At 40.0% G+C, this 24,085-nt stretch overlaps 1 protein-coding gene across 3 annotated transcripts in view; it reads right to left on the bottom strand.

Annotated features, from left to right (window-relative positions):
- Positions 1–23,225, bottom strand: part of SLC12A2 (solute carrier family 12 member 2) — a 68,739-nt gene extending 45,514 nt beyond the window's left edge. For all 3 annotated transcript variants that reach the window (XM_030467023.1, XM_030467024.1, XM_030467025.1), the window contains exons 1-5: positions 22,556–23,225; positions 6,769–6,888; positions 2,973–3,048; positions 2,277–2,372; positions 647–786 (exon numbers count right to left, since the gene is read on the bottom strand). In XM_030467023.1, the coding sequence (XP_030322883.1) occupies positions 647–786; positions 2,277–2,372; positions 2,973–3,048; positions 6,769–6,888; positions 22,556–23,122 (999 nt within the window). In that variant the 5' untranslated portion in view covers positions 23,123–23,225. The remainder of the gene's footprint in view (positions 1–646; positions 787–2,276; positions 2,373–2,972; positions 3,049–6,768; positions 6,889–22,555) is intronic.
- Positions 23,226–24,085: the final 860 nt, after the last annotated feature.

Genomic DNA, 24,085 nt, shown 5'->3' with positions numbered 1-24,085 from the left:
GGCCAGAAAGCCAACCATATCCTGGGCTATATCAAAAGCAGCATGACCAGCAAGTAAATGGAGCAGATTCTCACTCCTCTGCTGAAAACCCTCCTGAACTGATGCATTCAGCTCTGGACTCCTGACCAGCACAGTAAAGACATGGAGCTGTTGGAGTGAATACAGACAAGGCCACACAGACGAATCTGGAGCACCTCTCCTAAGAAGACAGGCTGAGAAAACTAGGTGTCCATCCTGAAGAAGGCTCCAGGGAGATCTTGTTGTGGCCTTTCAATACTTAAAAGGGACTTAGCAGAAAGAGAGAAATAGACTTTTTAATAGAGCTTGTAGTGATAGGAATTACGATTTTAAACTAAAAGGTACATTAAGACTAGATGTAAGAAACTTTTTACAATGAGGCCAGTGAAACACTGGAACAGGCTTCCTAGAGAAGTTGTGGCTGCCCCTTCCCTGGAAATGTTCAACAGATTCCATGAGACTTTGAGCAACATGGTCTAGTTGAAGGTGTCCCTGTCCATTGCATGGGGGTTGGACTAGGTAACCTTTGAAGGTAACCTCCAACCCAAACCATTGTACGATTCTATGATGACAGCTCAAACTTTCATACAGGGTAGGGTTATCAATATAACCACTATAATGGATTTACCTTAAGAAGCTCCACAACCGTCTCTGCAAAGCCAACAACATACATTGCTACTGCAACAGCATTAGCAAATGCAAAAATCAGACCTATGGCACCACCAAACTCTGGCCCCAGGCTTCTGGAAATTAAGTAATATGCTCCTCCTGAAAAAACAAACAAAAAAACCCCACAACACACTGTATGAAAGAGCCTAAGAACAGACAGTCGTCAGCAGCTTAACATTTACACAAACGAGATGCTATGTGTTCTTGCATCTTCCCTGATGTATTAGAAAATACCCAAAATCCAGCATTTTAAGGACAAGCATCTTGAAGTTTCAGAAAATGATCCAAGTTTAGGAAAACAGACCAGTTGGAAATAATCATGACCTATGCACCAATCACATCATATCATTCAGCAATGCGACCGGTTGTATGGTTAAAAAACTGTGAAACACAAGCAGCATTATTACTGGGCTTTTTATTTCAAATTACTCAAAGCATTTGCTCACAGTTCTATCACTACATATTATATTCCTCCAGTTTAAGGCCTAGCTTTCTAAAAGCAACAAAATCCTTAGCTCTGAAGAAATTTTTTATGTTAAAAATTTGTAACAGGAAATTTAATTTCACTCTGTAACAGCTCCTGTGAAAAACATATGGATATGCCCAGTTTTGACATACTTTGCAAATGAGAATGTTAACAGATTACTTTAGTGCAAGATTTTTGTAGGAAGAATAGTGATTTAATTCTACAGTTCTTCCCATTCAGCACTGAAAGTATTATTTTGCAAGAGTAACTATTAAAAAAAAAGCTCCAAAAAGAACAGGAAAATCAGATATGCATAATGCAATTTTAAAAAAAAGAAAGGACATTTACAAACTACACTAGACATAATGCTAAGATTCATAGCAGATCCTTCCTATGGGTTCTGTGTAATTTTTCTCTTAATTCAAGAGAATTTTATAAGCTTCTTTATTAACTCTAACTCTTACCACATTTTCTGCTAGTAGCAGTCTTGTAATGTCAGAAAGCAGTTTGAGCATGTCAAAGGCACCAAAGCACTAACAACACTGTTTTGTAGGAATTGCTGAAAACAGCATATAAACCATGAAAGAGAATGAAAACCACCACACTCAGGAAAGCTGGAAATAATCAAGTTTGAAGATTATCTTTTGAGTATAAGAAAAAAAAAATCATCACAACAGAACAAGAATTCACATCCTTTTTGTATGCTCTCATACAGGTACAGCTTACCAATTTTATTTCAGACCATGAACATACAAACAGCATGCATTCAGGCACTTAACCAACCAGTGCAGACTCAGAACAATATTCAGACTATTTATTTCTGGCTGTGTGTCTCTAAAAATGCTCGTATTTCAAAAATTTAAAAATATATTATGTTTCTTCTGCAGCAAAAAGGAAGCCAAGAGTCAAATCAATTTAGCAAACTGATTATTGATTTTTCATTGACTACATGACTGCTGAGTCAAACACAGAATACAGGGAAGGCACTGCTCCTCCAAATACATGTCACCCTACTGCCTTGTCTGCAATGCTAATGTAAAGGAAAATAAATTAGAAACTCCACCCCTAAGGTGTATACTTCAGAATACTGAAAGCTTTGAAATCTTTATGAGAGCGTGTTTACCTCCTCTTACAAACCCATTTGTGGCTATTGCTGAAGTAGACAGTCCTGTAATAGTAGTCACAACAGTGGCCATTCCAATAACCAAGACAGACAGACCTTTTAGAAGAAGAGGGGAAGAAAAAAACGTCGTAAGTCCAGAGGTATTAAACTGTACAGACCTTTAGCTTAACTTGGTTTAAAGAATAAGAGTTTCAAATACAACATATATCTGTGTGTGGTCCCACACATACAAGCAAAAGGCTTCTTTGCTTCCTTTTGCATGGACAAGTTTCCAGGATTCAAACAAAAATGTTCTCTTTAACCATCAGGATAAATGCTGTCACTGTAGAGCTTCAAGTAAACACATGCCTTTTGCAGATGATTTTCTGCAGCCCAAAACTAAGCTAAGCCTTTGAAGGAAAATTTTCCATATACTACACAGTATCTATGCAGATTTTAATAACCACAGATCAAATTATACCTCTACAATTCACTGACACTTTAAAATGTCAATTTTATACTACATACATTAAGGCTAAATGAAAAGCCTAAACCACTTCATAATTCTTAAAGTTTTGATACGGCTAAATTGCCTTCAAAACTGGCAATATTTAAGTAATTTTCTACTCCTGTTTAAAGTGTAAGCTCAGAATCAACACCTGTCTGGGATCACATTTAAAGGTCACTGAAACAAAATTGTAGCATCAGTATACATACCTATTCCAGCTTGACCTACAATCCATGATAATCTGATGAAGAGCATCACACCCCAAATATTTAACATACATCGTACCTAAGACAAAAGAGAAATTTTACACAGGTTAGTTCTCCTGTCTCCAGTCACCTCCAGCAATTATTCATTTCAGTTTTTAATGCTGTCAGAATTAGCTTACAGTCTTTCCACACCACGTCTCAAATTATTCCACAGAAATAGGTTTTTTTTTTTAAGTAGAAAAGTTTAGGTTTGATTAAAAAAAAATAAAAAGGAACCTAAATATGATTAAAAAATTGCTACCTTAAACATAGAAAAAGTTACAGTACTCCAAAATCCCACACTTACAGAGACCAGACAATAAAAACAATCAAGACTCCAACTTCTAGGATCCAAAATTCATATTACAGAATGTATTACTAAAAACAAAATTGTGAACTCTACAATCACTGTGAGGTCAACAGCTCCGCATCTCCCACAAACATCCAAAAAAATGCACTAAAGCAATACTCTACTAAATAATTTATTCTCTGTTAAAAACTAAACAACTCCCATAACTTCCTAGTCCTGTAACTTTTGTAACTTCCTATGCAGCTGCACACTAACAGATCACAGCATCATAGAATTGTCATGGTTGGAAAAGACCTCTGAGACCACCAACTCCAGCCATCGACCCAAGAAAAACAAAACAAAACAACAGAAACCACAAAACGCCATGCCCACTAGAGCAAGACCTGATGTGTCACATCTACACATTTATTTAAAACCTCTAGGGATGGTGACTCCATCACCTCTCTGGGCAGACCGTTTCAATGCCTGAATACTTTTTGGTAAACAAATTCTTCATAATATCTAGTCTAAAGCTCCTCTGAAGCAACTTCAGGACATTTCCTCTACTCCTATAGTTACTCACTTGGGAGAAGTGGCCAATACCCACCTCACTTTAACAGCTGTCCTCTTCTGGACATGCTTCAGCACCTCATTGTTTCTTGTCTTGTGAGGGGCTCAGAACTCAATATAGTACTGGAGGTGTGGATTCACCAGTGCTGAGTACAGGGGAACAAATCACTTCACTATTCCTGCTGGCCATACTATTGCTCCTGCAGGCCAGGATGCTACTGGCCTTCCTAGCCACACTGCTGGTTCATATTCAGCTGGCTATTGACCAATACCCCCAGTTCCTTTTCTGCTGGGCAACATTCCAGACACTCTTCCCCAAGCATTACATGGGGTTGCTGTGACTGACCTTGGCCTTATTGAACCTCACAGAACTGGCCTTGGCCCAATGACCCAGTCTGTCCAGGTCCCCCCCCAGAGCCTTCCTACCCTCAAGTAGCTCAACACTCCAACCCAATTTGGTGTTCTCTTCAAACATAGTGAGGAAGCTCTCAGTCTCCTCATCTAGATCACTGATGAAGATACTGAACAAAACTGGCTCCAAAACTGAGCCCTGTGGGACATCACTGGTGACTGACTGCCAACTGGATTTAACCCCATTCAGCACAGCTAGCAGCAAAGAGTAGACCTGTCCGTTCCATGATACACCAGCTTCTCTAGGAGAATACTGTGGAAGACAATATCAAAAGCTTTACCAAAGTCTAGACAGGCGAAATCCACAACCTTTCCCTCATCCACTAGGTGGGTCACCTGGTCACAGAAGAAAACCAGCTTGGTCAAGCATGATCTGCCTTTCCTGAAATCATGCTGGCCCTTTCCATGTGAGCACACTCAAGATGAACATCTCCATGACCTTCCCTAGTACAAAGGCTGACAGGCTGGTCTGACTATTAAAGACAGGCAAAGAGAGCATTAAATATCTCAGCCTTTTCCTCATTCTTGGTTGTAATGTTCTCCACCCTCATCTAGTACAGGATGGAGATTCTCCCTGGCTCTTTTTATTGTTAACGTATTTGTAAAAACTTTTTGTTGTCCCTTATGACAGTGGACAGGTTGAGCTCTAACCAGGCTTTTGCCTGATTTTTTTATCTGTATGTCTTCACAAGTTTGTTGTACTTGTCTTGAGTTGTCTGCTCCTTCTTCCAAGGGTGGTAAACTCTCAGTTTTTTCCTGAGCTACAACATGGGTTCCCTGTTCAGCCACGCTGGTCTTCCCCACCATTTTACGTCATGATACATAGGAACAGCCTGCTCCCGAGCTCTTAACATTTCATTCTTGAAGAATGCCCAGCTTTCCCAGACCCCTTTATCCTTCGGGACTGTCTCCCACGGGATTCTTTCAAGTACTGTCCTAATCAAGCTAAACACTGTCATCTGGAAACCCAGAGTGGAAGTTTTGATGACTCCTCTCCTTACTTCAGTAAGGATCAAGCGCTTTAATAAGGTCGCTTAGTCCGAGCTTCCAATCACCACATCTCCCACGAGTCCTTATCTCTCTGTAAACAGCAGATCTAGTGAAGCACCTTCCCTGGCAGGCTCCCTTACCAGCTGTGCCAGAAGTGACCTTCCATATACTTGAGAAGCCTCCTAGCATGTGTCCTCTCTGCTGTCTTGTATTTCCAGCAGATGCCTAGTAAGTTAGAGTCCCCCACCAGGACAAGGGCTGGCAATTTCAAGACTTCTGCCAGCTGCTTTTGAAGTGCTTTGTTGCCTTCCTCATCCTGGTTGAATGGGGCTGGTGATGGTGTGTGGAACGGTGGTATTTTTTAATCATTTTACTTTCAAACCCTTAGTGCACAATAAAACAGAATCTGCACCATGCAGAATTAATACAGAAGTCTAACAGCAGGTCTCAGGTCTCTCACCTTGAGAGTACTCTATCAATCCTACAAAAATCTTAAAACTAGAAGGGAGACAAGGACCTCTCCAAACATCAAAAATTTTCTATTAAAAGAGTCTTTTGCAAACTGTAAATCACCTGATCTGGAAATATCCACCAGTTTATCATACTTACTAGGAAACACTAAATGCAAATTTCAAACCACTGAAGAGGAGACCATCCTCCTAGATGCTTTTAAATTAACTTTGGAAGAAAACGGTAAGCCATTATTTACCTTAAAACTCTTTAATACTTAGAATTGTTACTTACAAAAATGGTCCAATATAGAATTTGTGTTTGAAAAAATTAGTTTTGCTTCATACCAGCTTTAAAATTAAGCATTCTGTCCTTGGTCAGGGTATATTAACAGAAGTCCAGTTTCACAGCTATCACAGGCACTCTCCTTCTCCCAAGGTAGAGCATGTGGCTACTTCAAGATTTTGAAGGAAGTTGCTAATACACAGTGGTGAGCTAAAGTTATGTATTTGGAATTATCAAGTCCAGCATGTTTTAACCACTTCTTGCATTTGCAGCCATTAATATAAATTCTTATAGCTTTGGAGAGTACATATTAACTATGCTTTCCCTTTGACAAAATGCTAAGATTAAATTAATATATACTTGCAATGAAATCCTCCATGTCTCCCTAAAATTTTTCAGTACTCCAAATGGGAACAGACTGATTTTTTTCCAGCATGACTGTATTGTATTTAATGTTAAGATTCCCACTTAGAAGATTTTTTAACAGGTTCAAGCTTCAAATACTTATTCATGGTCAAATTTGCCATTTTCAGGAAGATACACTGGAAAATCTGTGCTAAGAATCCCTCCAAAATTTGAAGTCCTAATTTATTTCCTTAAAATTCAGCACAAGAAAGTGCAACCCTTCCCTAAAATTACTGCACTTTTCATATCTCTCATACCTATAATCTTTTCTTTATACAGTAATATCAAAATTCCCCTCAAACAAAAAAAAATATTAGAAAGATCACATGTGTGAAAAACTGGAGTACAATACAAACTTACCAAAACACCTTTTATCCAGCCAAACTTGACCACCCCTTTGCTATCAGGCGTGTAAGTGGCAGATGCTTCCCCAGCAGGTGTGCCTTCTTCACCATTTGCATAGCCATCTTCAAAGGGCTCCTTCAAAAAAAAAAAAAAGTTTATCATTTAAGTTGTTAATGCAGATGGAGAGGGCATTAGATACATTGAAAAAAAAAACAAAAAACCAACTCCAACATCTACTTGTGCAAACAGAAATATTAAAGAATGACATGGCAGATGTTTCAACTTTTTTCTTTATGCTCCTTGCATTAAGCACTCATCTCACAAATTTCAAGGCATATTTAACAAGCTTACACAGATGACGTAAGTATTCTACTTCAGTTGCTAATAAATATTTTTCAGAATCAGTTCTAAGAGACAAACATCTGGTCTTTTAGAAATAAAAAGCCATAAAATTTCAAATGCAACAGCTTCCACAGCACAGGAAGTTTTATTTCTTAATCTGAAAGTATATACTGCTCTACAACAAGTTACTGGTTTTAGATATAGCATTTCCTGTAGTTCAGATCTAGCTGTCATCTGATCAGTTATTCAAAAAATAAATTATTTACTTCCCTACTCTACTATTCATTGTAAGATGATGCTGTGAGAAAGGAGAGTGGGAAAGTGGCATTTCAAGCAGGCAGAGGGAAGAAATGTCTCTTCCCAAACACTCTTCCCTGTTTATAAGTGAAGAATGACAGAGAAAGTATCATTCCCGTGGACAAAGACCAACTTGTGGCTTTTTTTTTCAATTCAACTCTCAGCCTTACAATACAGAAATCTAAACTGTTTGGTAGGTATTAAAACTATGTGTTTATACACATACTTGTTGCATGCTTGTTTTTCAAAAGGCAGTTTTGTTTTGCCAAGTCAGGCAAACATCAAAATATAAATATTTCCTAGGCTTGCTCTAAGGAATTTGCAGAAAGCACTCCAAGCAAAGTATGACAGCTTTCCAAGGCAACAAGTATAAAATACGAATTTACCACACAGACCCTGAATGCTATTCAGAGTATACTAGTCAGCAAACTAGTTTAAGCAGCATTTGTGATTTGTGAAGTAACCTGCATCCTAGAGGGTGGAAAAAACATTTAAGCAATTAGAGGTTCAATGACAATCAGATAAAGAGCAGAACTCCCATTTGTTAAATATGACACAAAATAGACTGCAACCAAATTATGCTTTCAAATACTATGTTCCATACTGAAGAGGCACGGTAAGAAAGTTTAATGTGATGCTTTATTGAATTCCTCCTCTGCCTGATACTTTAATACCAAATATACCATCAGCACAGAGTACACAGGAAATATTTATAGAATTATAAAGGACACCATTGATATCCCTTTACAATCAGTAGTAAACACACAATAATTAAAGAATTAGATTATGTCAACCTTCTCCAAAGGTCATTAAAAGCGATTCATGCCAGTCCTTCTCACTGACTCTGCATTATGTAATTCTGACAAGAACAGGTGTAGCTGCAACACAGCTGGAGATCACATATGGCGTAAGCTTTCCACCAGTACGCAGAATCACAATGATTTTGCTGATCATTACCTTTAACAGACCGCTTTATTTAAGTGGAATTTCTTGTCTCCAGAAGGGACTAAAAAGGAGATAGTTAAATATGTGTTCTACAAATCATTTTAATATGCTTGTGTTGTACTGTGTAACATTCAATGAAAGATTAATAAACACTTTCATAACCATGATAACAAAACTCCCCCTCAAACATGCCACTGTGTAGCTATATATTATTCTTCCTTCATATAAAATCAATTTTTATTTATCATAAAAGAGCATCACGTTATATTTGCAGTATATGCAACTTTGAGGCATTGCTTAGAGGGAGTCACAATTATCTTGGCAGTTTTTACCAAATGTGGGCACGTTTCTTGGCCAAAGTGTAAGATATTCTGTTATTACAGAAAGACATTTCATGACTATAATACAAAACAAAAAAATTGTTCTTTTATAAGACTAGTCAGGGAGATCAAGGAAGGGCTAGAAGAAACCTTTAAATTCATGTCCTTAAATACTGAAACATTATATGCAAGTAATATAGTGATAGTATTACTGAGCCATACCACTTTTCCTTTTTTTAAAAAAAAACAAGGTAGAAGTTTTCATTTTCTGCACACTTAAATTTTAAGAGAAGGTAGAGAACATTCTAGTGTAGAAAAGCATTGTATACTTCAGACTATGACTGCCCAGGTATTGGTAGAACCTACACACATTGCTAAGATGACCTCTAGAGGTCATTTCCAATGTGAACCACCATCTGATAGCTACGGATTTTACTACAGCACTCAAACAAGCCCACTGCTCAGCCTGCTTTATTCTCATGAGCGTAATGGCTTGCAACTGATACTTTTAGTTATCAGTTACCGGATCAGCTCCCAGAATACACACCCTATGAACACAAGAAAGTTTTGTTCTGTACGCCTTGTCTCTCCACACTATGTAATACTTCTTAGGAAAGTATTTTGAAGCACATGCAAAATGAAAAAAAACTGAAAGGGTATTACTGGTTATCAGCACTAGTGGGTGCCCAATAAAGCACTAGTGAGAACAGATATTACAGTGTAGGCACAAAAGAATTCCACTACACAAGACTCCAAGTTTAGTCCTTCAATGGCAGATTAAGAAACCACAACTGCGGCCTCAGCTGTAAATAAAGCAGGCGTAGTATTTTTCATGCTTGTGCTAATGAGGGAACAATGCTTCTACTGAAGTCAGACACTGAGTGGAAAAAACACACCAGTACTGTTTTAGAACAGCAATACAAGTAACACACTAACAATAATAGCTAATACAAGCAATACACTAACACACTGTAGATGTGGAGGGGGTGTAACAAAAAGGAAGAAAGAAGGTTTTAGCATTTTAATTCAGGAACACTCTTATTAACACAGCTTTTAATCATAATAGTGTCTTTTATCTACTCAATCCAAAGCACACTCTATGTAACAGTGTTCACTTCACTGATAAAGGAAAAGATATATGTTTATGTTGACAATTTTATCACACAGATAGGAATTTAGCCAAGAAACAGTCGAATTCTGATCCTGCACAGAAATTTCCATTGCCATATCACAGTGCACTGAAAATACATATAATCTAATATCTCCAGTACTGGATTGTAACAATAACTTATTAGTGCTAGTGGTGAATAGCCTCCACATGTATTGGAATTGGATTAGTAATGAGAAAAGAGTTGTCAGCCAGGAGAGATCAGAGATTTTTCACACAGTTCAAAATATGTGCATGGAAGAGTTTCTAATTGGTGAAAATTACAATTTACTTTTACTGAGATCTCTTTACCAAGAGTGGTGTATGGTGAACTTATCTAGATCCCATCTAGAAGTCAACATATTTAGGCTGCGTTGAACTGTATGAGGTAACATCAGAAAAACACACACAGGCTCTTCTGCTCTTGCTTCTTTTTAATATAACACCATCAAGTCCAAAATAAATGACATAGCGAACAGCAGTTTCATAACTAGGACCAGGTGGTTTTGCTTCAGTAAGACTACTTTCTTTTCAGTCTGACATGTGACAAGTAGTAAGTAACTTCTCCAGTTAATCCTTCCAATTGCCACTGCTCTTCTGCAGAGAAGAGCCCAATGGAGCACCTAAGAATACTGTACTGTTCCATCTCTGAAGTTTAGCACGTGCCATTTACTATGCGCTTTTCTTCATACATGTCCTTTAGCAAGACTTCACAACAGCAGCTCTTCCTTGTCTTAGTAGGATACAATACTGAAGCTCATTTAAACAGCTAGTAGTATCAAACGTCGAAGAAAATTATAAGCCTTGCATTATTATAATTATATAACTATAAGCCTTGTTTCAAGGCCCTATGTCTGCATGGAAATACAAAAATGGCATTGAACTACGTTTTATTAAGAGAATGGCTGCTTACATTTAAAACTGCCCTGTAATTACATATTCTGATACTGAGCATGGCGCAGTTTTATTAACATGGTTACTGAGGATAGGAAAAACAAGAGAAGTCACCTGAGAACAGTCTCTTCACCAACAGGGGTACCAACAGAATGATACTGTATAGCAACAGGTCTCTATTCACACCAGCTACAGCTGAAGCCTCAAGAACAGGACCATGCTTTATCTGCTAGGAGTTTTGTGGTTAGGGAAGTCTGCAAGAATCTTCATTGACAGCAGAGCCCACCTTCACAAGAATGAGCAATTTGCTCACTTCTGAACTCCTCCACTGCAGCTTCCAGCATTACTGCCAAGCTGTCTATTACACCTTGGCATAACACTTCCTTGTTTCAGTCTCCTGAAGGTTAGTTTTATAGGCACTGCACTTTTAAAGAAATTCCTTTTTGTGGAAAGAAACCATAAAATGTATCAGATGAAGCATGGTAGACATTGACAGGGGAAGAATTACTACTTGTAAAGTTTATACTCCTGAATAGCCCAACTCTATTGCCATACACTGTTAACATGGCTACTGAAGTACAATACTTGAGAGTACAGAAGGTTTTCCAAGTTAATACAACTCAACACATACACAAAAGATTATGAACACTTTTTTGCTTTTTTAATTCACACATACTTTTAAGCGACAGATTAAAGAAGGCTATTAAACAGCAGCAGAATTAGCTTATGTGTTGCCTCAGAAGATGCAACACTTCCCACATTTTTTAAAGACTACAGATTTTAACTTGGTTAAGCAAGCCATCCAGTTTCTATTCTGGAATGAGCTTCTGTATTCTTTCTCCCGCTTCATCTGTGACATCTACAATGATTTCAATAAAAGGTTTTTTAAGTGCTAGATATAGGAATAATTATGGAATTATAGAATATTATAGAATAATTGCACAGAATAATCATGATGACATAGGTGTTTGCCTGTGCTGCAGCAGTGCCAGCTACTGAAAACAGTTTGTACAGGCATACATTTCAGTGTGAACAGCCAGCTATTAAAAGCTGATTGTAGAACACTGAAATGTATCAAACATATGTGTTCTTTAACACTCACTTTGCAGTATGCTAGCATTTAAAGTCATAAAACACCCAGTTTGTGCCTAAGGGTCTTTGGTAAGCTTTTATGTAACCAGTGGTGAAAGAAACCAAGAGCACCAAGTTTCCTTTCATCTCTATGGAATGGTTTTAAGAACACTGTTGTCCGGGGAGACCAGTCTTGTGGTTCACACTGTATCAAGAAAAGTCTCAAATTCAGTAGTCTGACTGAGAATAAAAAGTACTAAATATGTAAGGAAAAAAAGTTCTCACCAGTCTTGACTTGATCTGGTGACAGTGACTATTGTTTGCAACCATTTTTTCAACCAACAGCTGTTTCAAATGGCTGAGATACTGCTGTTAATAATTCTGCTCTGTAGACTAACAATAAATCACAGTGAGTTTTCAATAACATCACAAAAACAACTCAGCCAGGTCTGACATTTTTCAAGTGTTTTTGTAAGGGAAATAAACATATCTAAAATGGAGTAAGTATTGTAGTTAATTATTTTTAAATTATCTTAGTCTATGGAGCATTCTCTTCAATGTCAGTACTAGAATAGTCTATTTTTTAAACTAGTAACATCAGACAAACTGTTGTTGACAAACAGTGGCTTTCTTCTCCATACTAATCTGTTTCAGAAATGCAAACCCTAAGTATTTATTAGATATCCTTACTACTTTTATTTATGCCAAAATTAATTTCCTAAACCTCCCTCCCTTTAAAATCACAGAACTATACAGTAGATATCAATACTCAAACCTGAGTGAAGCAGTTACTTACAAAAAGCAATTTGCTACTTAGGCCAATTAAACAGCACAAGAGAATGGTGTTAAGACCCAAGAATTGGCAACTAACACATTTGAAACTCAATGCCTATGAAAGCCAAGTGGAAGAGTTTATAAATTCTTGATAATATATTACTTAAAAAGCATTTGCTAAGGTAGCCAAATAGACTCAGGTGATCAGCTTTTTTAGGAGTTAGATGGGATTAGCAGTGCAACCAGTTGCAAGTCAGGTAGCACATGCAAAAGAAAATACAGCAGAAGACACGTTCCAAGACATCTCAAGTCTGCCTGAACACCTTCCTAGTATTTTCTTTAAAAAATGAGCTCGAAATCCACACATTTTCACACAACATTGCTAGTAATGATTTTGGGTTTTTTTTTTTTTGTTGGCTTGCAATGTGAGGTGGCAATGAGACAATGAGCTGATTAGGCAGGAACGTGAACAGGTGCTTCTCAGAAGCACCTGCTGTCACAGGTGATATCCCTCACTCTACATTTCATTTAGCATCATAGATAGAAAATATTTGAGTATGTTTATCTATTTAGAACTGTTTAAATATTTTGGCAAATTTTAGATCGCAGAAGTTGACAGAACTTGGAATTTTTTGTAATTTGTTTTGGGTTAATATATGCCTTGTACTTGAATGTGTATCTGATTTAATTAAAACACCGAGAAACAACACCGTCACTAGTCAGAGCCAGCATGAGTTCACAAGGGCAAAATCCTGCCTAATCCATTTAATTTCCTTTTATGACAAGGTTCCATCTAGTTGGCCAAGGGAAGACAGGGTTTTCTTAATTTTAGCGGAGCTTTAGATAACGTCTCTCACAGTACCTGTTGAGACAAAATGTTCAGCAGACAGCTACACAAACCTGTAATAAATACATTGGGTGAACATTGGCTGATGAGTCAAGGTAAAAGGGTTACAGTAAAAAGTTACATCTGATTAGCAACCAGTCACCTGTGGCAGTCTGCAGGGCCAGTGTTTGTTGATGACACTACACTAGGAGGATCTGTGGATTCCATGGTGGGAGACAGGCCTTCCAGAGAGATCTGAACAGACTAGAAGGCTGAGCAATCACTGACTATATGGAAACTAGCAAGAGCAACTGCCACATTCTCCACCTCAGACAGGGTAATCCTGGTGCTGATCTCTCTGGTGTCCAGCAACAGAACACAAAGAAATGAAGCTGCATCACGGCAAGTTCAGACTGGACATCAGGAGAAGGTTCTTCAGTGAGGGCACAGTCAGTCACTGGAACGGGCTCCCCAGGAAGCCATCAAGGTAACAAGCCTGTCAGAGTTCAAGTTGCTTCTAGACAAGTCTTAGTCATATGGCTTAGTTTGAAATGGTTTAGAAAGGAACAGGGACTTGGACTTGACGTTTCTTATGAGTGCCTTTCAACTCAAGATAATCTACAAACAGGTATCTGTTGACAGCAGATCAGAAAATTCAGCAGTCACATTACTTTACTGCCTGGTATAAACCAGGAATGACTTACAACAAATTTGTTAATAGATTTTATAATTACTATTTTTTGTTTGCAGCATATGAAAAATACTGCTACTTAACTGTGGTTCCAGTACCTTTAAAAAGTCTTATAATCCATTAAGTGGCACCCAGCAGTTACCTACAGCAACTTGAGATAAATTGCCCAGACAAAATATGACTTGTGCCTGAAACTCAGGTTTCTTTAGAATTAAATACTAACATTTTCAACCCCTGGTTACCCACATCAGAGGGAATCCTTTCCAGGTTTGTAGTCAAGAGGCCAAAACTTAAGTGCTTTAGCATTACTACCTTTCTCTACAATTACAAATTTAAAATAAAGCAGCAAATGCTTTTAGCATCTGCTTCCAGAAATTTTAAAAGAGATTGTATCAAACACAAAATGTCAGTCTTATCTTAAACTGAGATTAAGACTCTGTTGTACTTTGATTACAGTGGAACAATTTTAAACAGAAGGAATTTTAGTTATATTGTGAACCAAAGAATTAGCCAGCTACAAGTCTCCGCGATCAGCTTCTATTTCAGTGTCTTGTAACTTAATACTACTTCTAACAGAGAAACGTTAAACAGTATTGTGCATGTTTATATATATATATTCACTGATTTTAAAAGCAATTTTTACTTTAATTCTCTTAAAGGGATACAGATAATTCACTCTTCTTTCCAGCTCTTACAAGTAGTATAATGTATTACATGGGCTAGCAAGACTGCTAATCAAGGCACTAAGACAATTTTTTCAGGCTATTAGTAAATCATCATTCTTCCATTGCTGTATTTACAAAGGCTAGACAGGAGACCTCTCTATAAAGCTCATCACCACTTTATGCCTTACATGCATACATGTATCTTACATGTTCTTTTACTGACCACCAAACTTAGAAACTACAAAAAGGCTACAGACATTTCAGGTGATTATGATCCTTCCCTGCTAATACAGAATAGATACACATTGCAGTCAGCTAGACTTCTGCTTGAAGGCAAAAGACTGCCTTCAATTCAGTAGTGAAGCAACAACAAAACTGTCTATGCCTATACATACTTAAATTAGTGAAAATAACAAGTATTTGGTCCTAGACTAATCTTGATGAACTTGAGCGTCCTAAAAGTATTCCACAGCCACTAACTTGTCACAGCACTTACATAATCCATGCATTATGTAATATTTCAAGATCTCATCCCTTCCTCTACCTGCTTTCTCCCCTACATCGCCAAAAAAATTTGAGTTTTCAGCCCCTCCATTTATAACGTTTGAATGCTTTTCTTAGAATTAGCTCAAGCAAAGTCTCTCTTCAGAATTACTAGAGAATCAGTAAAAAGAATAAAGAAGTCCAAGAGGAAAGCACTGAATTCTAGATAGCCATGCAAAGACTGAGATTTGAAAGCCTGCAGCCAGCATGGTGTGACCATATTTTCTCAAGTAGTTTTTACATCTGACATGGCAGGAAAGTGGGTTTTTTTTGCCATATGCAAGCATACAAGGAAGCTACTCTACCTGAAATATAAGCAGATTTTGTTTTCTTGAAAACAAAAATATTTACTTGAAGAAAAAGAGCATTTTACAATGGCATCAAGATAAAAAAAAACAAACAACCCATATCACCACATATTGATTCATGTAACCCTACATAATCACAGGATGACATGAATACTCTGGGCAAGCTACTAATTAGAATTGGAGAAAAACAAAAAAAGAGCTCAGTTCAGTGGCTATCCAGTATGGGTAACCCACAGTGCTTGTGTTCAGCACTCCTGGTAGGCAAATCATATGTTTCTGTCAAGGAAAAAAATGTTAAACATGTCAAACATCTAAACATGTTTCCCATTTTAACCGGAATTCTATTTCTAATGAAAAACTTCATTTAACCTATTGCCTTAAAACAAGTCAAACAGCCCACTGAAATATCTTTAAAAAATCAATTAAGTATTGCCAGAATTTTTAACACCATACCACGAAGTGGTAGATACATTTACAGGCACAGGCCCTGAGCCTGCACTGAGCAGAGGTGGTACATTCATCCAGCACTGACATGCACTGGCACAGCACTACATGCAAGCCAAAGCTGCCATACTGCTTGCAGCTCAAGGTCAATATTGGAACAGTCTTATGAGTCTCCCTCTGCCATGCAACCTTCAGACTAGGTGGAAACGTTAACATTAGCATCAGGTTCTTCCCAGCCACAACAGACACTGCAGTTTTCTTGGGGGGGGCGGGGGAAAACCTATCAAAAAAACAACTAGGCAAACCACAAACTAAGAACTGAATAACCTGAAATATAACTAGCTCATTTGAGGAAGGAAAGTTAAGGAACAGAACAAAGGCTTGGGGTTTTTTACCATCACTGTATCCTTAAGTCAGTCATGTTTATCAGGAACAGATAACGCATCCTCGTTAGTTTTTATGCATAAAAAGAAATTTCAGTTTATCTTGTCTAATCAGCATGCTGATGTGTAGGAGTAAAACAAAGATGTTCCATGCACTCAAGCTGCAAGAACTAAGTAACTTCCAAGCTACTGGAAGACAAACAACTGAAGTATGCAAAAAAAAAATCTCAGTAGTGTACCAATGATCATGTTGTGATTGCTATTACGTACACCAAAAAGGGCAGGAGAGAATAGCTTTGCAGTTGCTCATGTATGAATAGTATTTGGGGCTTTAAGTAAAATGTGAAGGATGCAACTCATGTAGCACCCTGGCTTGAATTATGCCACGATACTGATCTTGCCAGCCTCCTCTGCAAGAATGTTCTCCAAGAATGAAAATCATTGGATAGCCACTGAACTGAGGTCTTTTTTTGTTTGTCTCCAATCAAATGCAGTACTAAATGGGAAAAAGCTAACCTGAAAATGAATTCTGCAGCACCTTCCTCTTTAGTCAGTTCTGAAATAGCTTCTGCTAAAAGAATCACCACCGAGCTAAAGAAAATTGACTGCTGTTACTTCAGGTTCTGGTCTTGAACTAGTCATTGATGCTGACATCAGCTAAATTTGGTTACTAAAAAACAAAATACACCCAAAAAAAACCCAAAACAACAAAACCAACCAACCCAAAAACAAAACCACAAAAAAGCACAAAACCCAAAAAACAAGATACTCTAAAAGAGGCACTTCCTCCTTCTTCCCTAGTTGTACTTGTCTAGGAAATTACATTGTCTTTTCTTCTGACATGATCGCTCCAGGGATTCATACAGCACTGCAGCAGTGTCTTAAGAGGTGCACAAGGAAGTCCATTGGGAGCAGGATAAGCATAAATACTTTTTGCTTGTGTTAATAAAGTATGAAAATATTTCTGACAGTGTTTATTTCATTGGTATCTCCTCCTTCAATTTTTATTTTGTACCATTCACAATACTAGTACAAGCAGTCCATGTACACAACTCATAAGTACATAAATACATATATATCAGGAGTTCACGGTCAAAAATTTTTTTGTTGATACAAGTGTGCAGTCAAAAGATTGTGGAGATGCCTTGTACTGTGTCAGGGATCTGACACACCATACCCAGCAGTGCAAGATTTTGCAGCTGAAGGGGGTACTTGCTTTCTGTAAACCATTATCAGTTCCTAGATCCAACTCACACATAGAAACGGGGAGCACAAACCCTTTTGAGCAGAATCCCAGACTTGTGCTGTTGAACTAGTCTGTTTATCAACATTCAGTTATTTCAAGCTTCTCTAGAATAAAACAAAAATCAAGCTGTAAGAATACCTTAGCTGTTTGCCAAAGACATTTCAGGGGTTCAATATTCCATAGGTGTTTTGGATTAAAGACTTATCACAAAGACTAGACAAGAGAGATTCAAGCATTAAGCAACATAAAGCTACAAAACATGTAAGTTCCTTATATAATACAAACCCTGAAGGAATAAGATAATCTACTGCTGCAAAAAGAATAGTACATGATTTCTCTTATTCCTTGATGAAGATGGTGGTAAACATATGGGGTAAAGGAATAAGCAAAGTGAGGACTCTTCACACTGGAAAAGCATAAATATACCACTTTGCATTATGTTAGTAAACTGCGCTAGGTACAGGTGCACTAGTCTCAGGATTTTTCAAAAGTAATGAATGAGAACAGTTAAAAATTAAAGGCTTCTAGGATGTCCAGGAGCACAGAGATCAAGACCATTTCTCATTTTATTTTACTGCAATAAATTCAGAAAGTTAATCTAAGTTCTGCTTACAAATATAAAGGAGAGTAAGAAGGAGTAGAAGCTAATCAAACTAAATCATGCTGACCCAAGAACTAAAGTACTGATTGTAAGCTAATTCAGCAAGGAAGTGCAATAAAAATCTGCAAGAGTTTGTCAGTCTTCCAGCAGAGGGAGAGGGTGGGATGAATTTTAAAAGACAGACCTTATATTAGACAATCATCTAACTTGATAGCCTAGAATCGTCAAGAATCATCTTTCAAGAAAAATATATTCTTTATGAAAAAGCAGCACCACACACAGTCCTTTCACTGTGCTAAACATTTTAAGCTACTGTATATGAAGAAAAACTGCAATGTTCAAGAAATTTCAAATCGAAGTCAGAAAGATAGGTTAAAAAAATTGTCATTCATTTTCAATATAAGCAAAAAAATCCTCAATTCTGCTATTGAGGATTACAGCTCATGAGTGATGTCTTCTTTACCTCTGTCTCCAAATTCAGAGGACAAATGCATGGATTTCTGTGTGGAAGGAAGCACAGCACACTTGTGTTTTTCAGTACCTACAGATCTGTTTGCGGTTTTGGTTTTGTTTTTATTTTGGGATGGGGAAATGGATGGTGGTGTACAGATCTTCTTCTCAGATCACTACCATTTATCTTGTCGGGGTTCCAATCAGTACTCTCAGTGAGGATTTAACAAACAGACCAAAGCTACCAGTAGAGGGCTTAGTTCACATCTTATCATAGCTGTAAATGACTGCACAAGAGACGCATACAAACCGGAATCAAACACTCTTAAGTTTATTTTTCAAAAAAACAAGCTTCCCAATCAAGGCAATGATATACGGAATAATTATAAATTCATTCATAGTAGTGGATTTTTTCAATACCTTAAAAATTTTAATTTCCAAAACTGGAAGATCTACGATGTTATGGCATGCTAATTTTTTCACTGAGGATGACAAAAAGGCAGATGGAATGTCTTCTATAGGCTACAGCTTTATTTACAGACAGCGCTGAGCAAGGCAAAACAGACATTCCTTAGCTACTGAGAAGAAAATTATAAGAAAAGGTAGGACTCAACTTTCCTACTGCCTCAAGTCATATCTCCCCCCAAGAGGTCAGGGGATACCACTACTACAGCACGAAGAACCTAGATATTGCAGTACCTTCTTTCACTCCCACTTCTTTTTTTATAACCATCCTCTCACCTCTACATCTGTGGAGACTGATTAGGAACTGTAACTGCATCCCCAATTCCCTCTCTAACCTCTCCAAACAGCTTACTGGCTTGAATGTTTACATAAGACACCAAGATCAGTAGTAAGCAATTCATCCATTTCAGAATACTGCAGCATCTCCCATGTGAATTTCCAAAACATGTATCAAGAAAAAAACAGAATCCATAGAGGATTTAGACATATGAAGCAAAATAAGAAAAAAAAAAAATTTGTTCTGCAAGTACCATAAGAATCAGTATTACTGCAATGCCATCTCACAACATTATTTGCCTTTTAAAAACGAAGAATAGCACAAACTATCTGCAGGACAAAATTGCTACCTGTAAATTACTGAAGCACACTGCTGGTGAACTCAGTTTTTTTATCAATCAGTATAAAATAACTTCCAAACTTGAAGCACTGCATCAAGGAACAGGGGCCTAACAACAGGTCTTTACACAGTGCAAGTTTTATGTCATGGTATTAGGATGTTTGTATCAGCTGGCCTGCTGTCTTTGATATACATGACATACAAGTCAGTACAAAAAAAAACGACAGCCAAAGAATTAGCTTAATTTTTCAGTTCTTAAAAGACAGTGAAGTACGTCCTTTAACACACAGTATGATTCAACACTAGAGACCATTACTGTTAGTCAGCAAGAACTGAAGTCACTTTGGGAATAAAGACAATAAGCCCCCATGAAAAACAGTGAAAAAAGCACAATGGCTTTATGAACATTTATATGAAAGTACAGTGCCATCATGATTTTAAAGTTAGCAGCACTTTGTGGCCAGAAATAAACTACATAATCACAGATGTGGTATATTTTATACTCCAAAGACTAGGAAAAATGTAGGTATTTAATGCTATTTATAGGCATGACACATCCTTATTAAAAGCCTTTGTATTCTCAAGTTTATCTTGCAAACAGTTTTGCTAAGTCTGAAGCGAAAATAATTGCTTCCCTTCTTCATCTATGCCTAAATGCCTGCTAACACATTAATCACTTTGGAAATTAAACATCTTCTAACAGAACAGTTGAGTTACTACACAGAGCTTCAATTTAACTTCTGATATTTATCCAATGAGAGTTTAAGATTCATGCTTAAATATAATACCAAATATATAAATTGCATATGTGGATGGGCACTGCACACAGTACATCTCTTCATATCCACAGCAGAACAACTCTGTGACATTTGAGAAATTAATAATCTAAATTAATTAATGCTCTCAATGAAGCAGTTCTGATAATGATCCTGTAATTAGGTTGTCTACAACTCTACACCACAACCAACCTAGAAAACTGCTTGCCATGCTTTGCAATGATATATGAAGATATTACACCTTTAGAAATTATAGTTCCACAAGTTAGATTTTACACTAAAATGTCTTAATGCTAGCATAAAAACTATCCTTCATCACTAAAATATAAACAAACCAAAAACTTATATGCCAAGCTTAGAAATTCAAGTTCTGTTCTGCTCACAGAACAAAGTACTAAACAACCTGGTCATCTCACAAAAACTGCAGAGAGAAAAAAGATTTAAAAAAAAATCAGTATGTTTTCACATACACAGTTTATTTATAGCATATCTAACTCCATGCACAAGACAGTAACTGCCAAATTCCTTTCCATACTAACTCAAAGTCAAGCTATAGAACATCATTTAACTCCATCAGGAAGGGACCTAAAGGGCAAGAGCAATTTAATGTTAGGATTATTAATTATTTTGGTATCTAATTTTAGAGGTTGCATGAAGTATTTCTACAGCATACCAAACAATTATTTGAACTGGAACAGATTAAGTCAGTTTAAAAAAAAAACGACACAAAGAATCCACCACATCCCCCCCAGATCACTGCAGCCGAACTGAGTTGCCTGTTATTAATGGCATGAAACGGGACAGTCTCAAAAGAACATGTATTTTCCCATTCAACTCCACTTAGAAGAAGTCAAAGGTGGAAGGAAAAGAGTTCTGGAAACAGAATATTCATTGCTGCCTTAGGACGAGGCGCATATGTTCCCAAACCTTCGAGAAAAACCCACGAGAACATGGATTTATTAGAAGTACAGCAAAATACCAAAAGGCAATTTTCAGATTTCAAGACGATAGCACTGCCATCTTGATCTGGGTTTAGTTTAGTGACAGTAGTTTGATCATCATCTAGAATATACATCAAATTAATTCCAGGTTCAGCTGAAGCTTTAATAAAGTCAGCCTACAACGCAAATAAGCTTTCACTGTAACTCGCCTCCAATATAATACTGACTAGTCCAAAACAGTAAAAGCCAGACACTCAGCTTCAACAGTCTGAAGCTCATGACGTCCTCACAATCAGCGCTACTCAGCACGACTGAAAAGCTCCTGATGGAGGAGCCTCGGCTTTATGTACTCTGAAGCCTCCAGCATCATGCCCGAAGGCGGCCTGCGTGCGCAGGGACAGGCGTGCGTTTTCAGCTTCGGAGGCAAACCTCTTGTCACGACTAAAAATGATGGCACCCTATTTATTTTTTTTTTAGTATGTCTTTCAAACACTGTCATTCCCCTTCACAGACTAACACCTCTCGCAGACCCCGAAATCCCGATCTGTGGAAGGGCATACGGACTAGAAGCCGAAAAACTCTGCGACCGTAACAGATCCCCTCAGGGTTATTGGATAAAACATATTCCCAGAAACAGGGGGGAAGATGAGGTGGAGGGGAGGGGTGGGGGGAGAAAAGCCCCACTGCGTCACTTAGAAAAAAAAACAAAAAAAAAATCAAAAAACCACCAAACCAAACCAAAACCCACAAAAAAACCCACAAAAAAATACACACAAAAAAATCCCAAAAAACCCTGGCAGACGCAAGCGCAGCGATGCTTTCGCTCTGTTTGCTCCTCCTCGAAGCTCAGCGAGCTTTTTGCATTTTCCTCCTGCACGCCCGGCCGGTCCTGGAGGGGCACGACGCGGGGCCAGGACTGCTCCCTGCCCGGCACAGAGAGAGGCAGCTCGGCGAAGCCCAGCGACTCTGTGTCTGTGTGTGTGCGCGCCTCTGTGTGTGTGTGTGATGGGGCGGAAGGGGTGGTTGGGGGAGGGGGGTATACGCCGCGACCGCTCACCTTGTCCAGCTCATCGTGCAGCTCAGCCAGGCTGGGCCGGATGAGCTTCTCGCCCAGGTCGGCGGCCGTATGGCGGTAGTAGTCGATGCGGGGGACCGCGTCCATAGTGTTGTGGCCGAAGGTACGCAGGTAGTAGGTGTTGGTGTGTGTGTCATAGTAGTAGTGCTGGTGTCCACCGGAGTGGAGGCTGCCCTCGCTCAGGACCGTGTCTCCGCCGTTCTGGAAGCTGACATTGCCGCCCTCCGAGCTGCCGCCCCCCAGCTCGCCAGGGCTCTCGTCGCTGGCCGACGGGTCCACGAAATTCACCCGAAACCTGCCTTTGGCTTCCTCGCTGCCCTTCCCCACCACGCCGCCTTCCCCGCTCGCCTTGCGGGGCTCATCGACCGGGCGGCCGGCGCCCTCAGCCACCAGGTCCACCTGGAAGCGGCTCTGGCTCGGCGTCGGACCCAGGGGTCTGCCCTGCGTACCGCCGCCCGCCGCATCTCGGCTCTCCTCCGAGCGCCGGTCATCGGCAGTAGATACGGCAGGGCCGAGCGGCCCCATTTCCTGCTGCTGCTTACCCTCCATGCCCGCCCAGCCCAGTAATGCACTGCTCGCGGCGGCTGCCCCAGCTGCTCTGAACGCCCCTCGCGGCGGCGGCTCCGCTGCTTTAAACCGCCAACCAGCGCCCGGGGGTGCAACTCGCCGCAGACAACGCCAGGCGCCGCGCGCGCCCCGCCCCGCCTTCTCCTCCCCCTTGCCGCCGCAGCGCCAGGTGACGATGCCGCCGCTGCCGCCACCGCCGCCTCCTCCCTCTGCGCCCCCTCAGAGGCAGCCGGCTCCGACAGCGCCCTCGTGCCCGCCACCGGCCTCTCTCTCCCCACTCCCTCCGTGCTCCCGCTCGCTTTCACCCCTGCGCGGCCGCTACGCGAAGGCACCGCCCGCCACTCTGACAGGGCCACGCGGGGAAGCGTGGCTGCGCCGGAGCAGCCCACCGGGGCTTCAGTAGGAGCGAGAGGCGCGTGGCTCGCGGCCGGCGTAGGGGAGCGAAGCGGGAAAGGAAACAACCCCCGGTGCCCTCCGCCAGCTCCACCTGATCCCCACTCAGCGAAGGCAGGAACTTAGACGCAAACTGCCAGCGCCACGCGGCCAAGACCGCCGGCTTCCCGGCCCGGGCGGAGAAAAGATGCGCGGGACCACCGGCGCCCCCTGCTCCGCCTGCGGCGGCTGGAGAGGCTCCCTGGCCCTCCGACGACGCTCGCGGGGAGGGCAGCGACAGTTCCTCCCGACCCAAAGCTATGGCCGCCGCCGCATCCGCCCTGCGGCGGACCGGGGAGGGGCGGTGAGGGGAGGCAGCGCCCGTCCCGCTCGCCTGTTTGTCACAGACTGTTAGCCCACCAGCCGCCGCCACATCTCGCGAGAGGAACCCTGGCGGCGGGGGATCGCTGGGCAGCGAGGACGCCTGCGCGCCCACCCGCCGTGCTCGGTTCCTGTCCCTGCGGCGGGAGTTAAGCACCTCCCGGCCGCTCCCTGCGTCGTGGCAGACGGGGA

Source organism: Calypte anna, chromosome Z (assembly GCF_003957555.1).
Source record: "Calypte anna isolate BGI_N300 chromosome Z, bCalAnn1_v1.p, whole genome shotgun sequence".
NCBI lineage: Eukaryota > Metazoa > Chordata > Aves > Apodiformes > Trochilidae > Calypte > Calypte anna.
This window is presented reverse-complemented; position numbering and strand designations above follow the sequence as displayed.